The sequence below is a fragment of the Sinocyclocheilus anshuiensis genome, unplaced genomic scaffold (assembly GCF_001515605.1).
Source record: "Sinocyclocheilus anshuiensis isolate Anshui unplaced genomic scaffold, SAMN03320099.WGS_v1.1 scaffold430, whole genome shotgun sequence".
NCBI classification, from domain to species: domain Eukaryota; kingdom Metazoa; phylum Chordata; class Actinopteri; order Cypriniformes; family Cyprinidae; genus Sinocyclocheilus; species Sinocyclocheilus anshuiensis.
In genome coordinates, this window is record NW_015547641.1 from 103,496 (window position 1) to 107,774 (window position 4,279).

The window sequence follows — 4,279 nt, forward strand, 5'->3', positions numbered from 1 at the left end:
AAAGTAAAATTATCTCAAACGAGCTCTCTTCATTTTATCAAATGATCATAATCACATCTATTCATTTTACTATCCTGCTACTAGCATTTTATTCAGACCAAAACCCCTTTAATTCGGGTGAGAAAGGGGGGTTTTTTTTGAGTGGCTTTTGCACATCCTGTCATGCCAGTGACTGCGTGCTGCTGCAATAGACGCATTTTACTGCATTAAAGTTAACGATTAATTTATCGTTAATTTAAACGACGATCGATCATGGAAATGATCGAAAATTGACATCCCTACCTACAACCACCCAGAATACCCTAGTAACACTCTGGCAACCACCCAAACAATGCCTTAGCAACCACCCAAAATACCCTAGAAATGCCCTGGCAACTACCCAAACGCCCTAGCAACCACCTAGAATTCCATAAAAATGGCTAGCATTATGGCATTGATTTTTGTACAGTAAACGACACTTACATTTTCATGAGAAAATACAAAAATCTAGTTGCAATTTCGGTTTTACTCTCCACTACTGGGTGACATTCAGAAATATTCATATTTACTTCAGTTTTACTTAAATTATGAAAATGATCTTTAATAGTTTTATTTGCAGTTAACAACAACAACACTGGTTTCATTTCATTTTTCTGCATGCGCTTATAGAGGTGAACTCAAGTTGCTTTTAATAAAAAAAAATCGCCATGGCAGACCAAAGAAGTTGAGTGCACGTGCTCAGCATCATATCCAGAGGTTGTGTTTGGGAAATAGACGTATGAGTGCTGCCAGCATTGCTGCAGAGATTGAAGGGGTGGGGGGTCAGCCTGTCAGTGCTCAGACCATACGCTGCACACTGCATCAAACTGGTCGTCCCAGAAGGAAGCCTCTTCTAAAGATGATGCACAAGAAAGCCCGCAAACAGTTTGCTGAAGACAAGCAGACTAAGGTTATGGGTAACCCCTCGTTTCTTTTTTCGGCTACGTACTGTCAAACTTGTCGGTCAATTTTTTGAAGTGGCCGCTTTAAGGACCGCGGCAAGCTTTTCTTTGACTATTAGCATTTCTAAGACTGTCTTTTTGGGCTCTCCATCTCCTGACATTACATTCTGACATGCCGTATTTCTTGGCTGCTTGACAGTTGTTAGATGACTCGGCTGCATTTATCACCATGAGTTTAAAATTTGCATCATAAGCTTGCCTCAGTTGCTGGTTTACTTGGCCGACTTTTGAACTGCTATGTTCTGGACAGTCACTCACCATCATGCAGTCCTGGTACTGTAAACGACCATCGTTTATCAGTTTGCTTCAGTCCAGGGGAACTCATTTACCTGTAGGCTATTTGGCTCCACCTATTTTTGCGGGTGTACGGTATTATTTACATGTAATCGTCTAGAGCTCGAATGTAAGACGACATCGTTTATTGAGATGCATTTCCATGAAAAAAATATCGTCTTATATTCGGGACAATACGGTATTTACGATTTGAGTTTGGGGATGCTCCGTCTCAATCGGGAGCAGATAAATAATCATTATGACACCACACAATAGAGGATTTTTTGGACAAAAAATTGTTTGCGACAAGCCGTGAATCGGGCCACACCCCCCGATCGTTCGGGGATGCAAATCGGCCTTAAAATCGGCTAGTGTGCAGCCAGCCTTAGATTTAGTTTGTCGTAATAGAAACAACCTTTAGAGCTGTTGAATAATATAGATAGAGCAGCAAATAATAAGGGACACTTTTTTCAACAAAATTTATAATTGTGTAGTTGATCAAACATGTTTAATATTTCTCTTTATAGAAACATGGGATTTGTGTCTATTATGTTTTAAAAATGATATTTCGAAGATCGATGTACCTCATTCATGTAAAGTTTCAGGGAAGTATAACTTATATAATTGCATCAAAAGGAACAAAATTTTGTATAGAAATTGTTTTCACACTGTTACTCCAGGGTTCACATTTAAGTACTTTCACATTTCCGTTTTTTTTTTTTTTCAAGTTACTGACAAACTGTTTTTGCTTTTATTTTAGATTGTATTGAAGAAAGTGAGGAGAACGAAGAATTGAGTGAAGATGAAGTGAAACGCGTCAAAACTGGAGAAAAATCTGTGAGTTGCTCTCAAACCAAACGGAAAGATTTAAAGAAAAGAGGAGCCAATAAATCTTTCACCTGCACTCAGTGTGGAAGGAGTTTGACATGCAAATATAGTCTTGATGTTCACATGAGAGTTCACACTGGAGAGAAACCATTCATTTGTGATCAGTGCGGGAAGCGTTTCTCACAATCGTTAAGCCTTAAGGATCACATGAACATCCACACTGGAGAAAAACCATACACATGTGATCAGTGCGGGAAGAGTTTCACACTAAAAGGAAGCCTTATGACACATATGAGAATTCATACAGGAGAGAAACCGTTCACATGTAATCAATGTGGAAAGAGTTTTGCATTCTTAGCAAACTTTAAGGTACACATGAACATCCACACTGGAGAGAAACCTTATAAGTGTTCACACTGTGACAAGAGATTCAGTCAGTCAACAACTCTGAAAACACATGAGAGGATCCACATTGGAGAGAAACCGTACACATGTGAACAGTGCGGAAAGAATTTTGCACGAAAAGGAATCCTTATGACACATATGAGAGTTCATACAGGAGAGAAACTGTACACATGTATTCTTCACACAAAAAGGAAGCCTTATGACACATATGAGAATTCATACAGGAGAGAAACCGTTCACATGTAATCAATGTGGAAAGAGTTTTGCATTCTTAGCAAACTTTAAGGTACACATGAACATCCACACTGGAGAGAAACCTTATAAGTGTTCACACTGTGACAAGAGATTCAGTCAGTCAACAACTCTGAAAACACATGAGAGGATCCACATTGGAGAGAAACCGTACACATGTGAACAGTGCGGAAAGAATTTTGCACGAAAAGGAATCCTTATGACACATATGAGAGTTCATACAGGAGAGAAACTGTACACATGTATTCAATGTGGAAAGAGTTTGAAATGCAAATATAGTCTTGATGTTCACATGAGAGTTCATACGGGAGAGAAACCATTCACATGTGACCAGTGCGGGAAGAATTTCACTCAATCAGCAAGCCTTAAGAGACACATGAACATCCACAATGGAGAGAAGCGGCACACATGTGATCAATGCGGCAAAACATTTTTGTGGGCTTCAGTCCTGAAGAAACACCTGACAGTTCATACAAAGGAGAAGCCACATTCATGTTATTTGTGTGGAAAGAGTTTTTCATGTTTACAAAGTTTGAAAGTACATCAAAAAATACATACTGGTGTGAGAGAGTACGTGTGCTTTGAGTGTGAAAAGACTTTTACTTCAGCAAACTGTTTAAAACTGCACCATATGATTCACACTGGAGAAAAACCTTATAAGTGTTCACACTGTGACAAGAGATTCAGTCAGTCATCACATCTGAAAACACACAAGAGGATCCACACTGGAGAGAAACCGTATCTCTGCACTACATGTGGGAAGCGTTTCAATCGTTCATCTGCTCTACACAGACATACAAAAAACATTCACAGCAAGTAGATCATCTTCAGATCCAGCACTTTCAGATCTGATGCTGCATCCTCAACAAATCCTCATCAAACGTAATTTATTCCAAGTGCAAGAAAATGCAGATGCAAGATATACTGTCATGTAGCGTTGCAACTGATCCTTATTTGCTTCTCTTGTAAGAAGGGATGGGTAACAGAACATGGTATTTAATGGGCCATTTTTTTCATGAAAAAAAAAGAATAATGTATTGTTTGTCTTGTATAGTAATAACATACTTTTTTTCTGTATTACAGATGTTTAACTCTTTCCTCGCCAGCATTTTTTGAAAAAAGTTGCCAGCCACCGCCAGCGATTTTGATGATTTTCACTAAAATTTGATGGCCTCCAGTATATTTTGCTGTATGAATATTTGAATATGCAATACACCAAAATAAAGATCAGAGCCTCTACTTTTAAACAAAAGAATCCATGTTATTCTAGTTTAAAGCATTCTTTTTTTTTTATCAACACTTGATATAGTTGGGTTTCATAAAAATGCAAAATTTTTATCAAAAACTACATCTGGATAATATTCAGTACGATTATCAAAGCATAAATCCAGTAAATCGCTTCCATCAACACTTCCAAAGCCTGCTCAGACATATACCACTTCCCGGATCAACATTTTACTCTGTAACATTATGCAGTTTTCATGTATATGCTGTCTATTGCTGATGATCACATTATTTTTCATATGCATCTGTTTACATAA

General features: G+C 38.0%; 1 protein-coding gene across 1 annotated transcript in view; it reads left to right on the top strand.

Annotated features, from left to right (window-relative positions):
• The window catches only part of LOC107701868 (gastrula zinc finger protein XlCGF52.1-like), a 12,849-nt gene extending 9,065 nt beyond the window's left edge, over positions 1-3,784 (top strand). Inside the window, exons 2-3 of the mRNA XM_016504008.1 lie at positions 2,014-2,634; positions 2,693-3,784. Coding sequence (XP_016359494.1) covers positions 2,205-2,634; positions 2,693-3,558 — 1,296 coding nt within the window. The 5' untranslated portion in view covers positions 2,014-2,204 and the 3' untranslated portion in view covers positions 3,559-3,784. The remainder of the gene's footprint in view (positions 1-2,013; positions 2,635-2,692) is intronic.
• Positions 3,785-4,279: the final 495 nt, after the last annotated feature.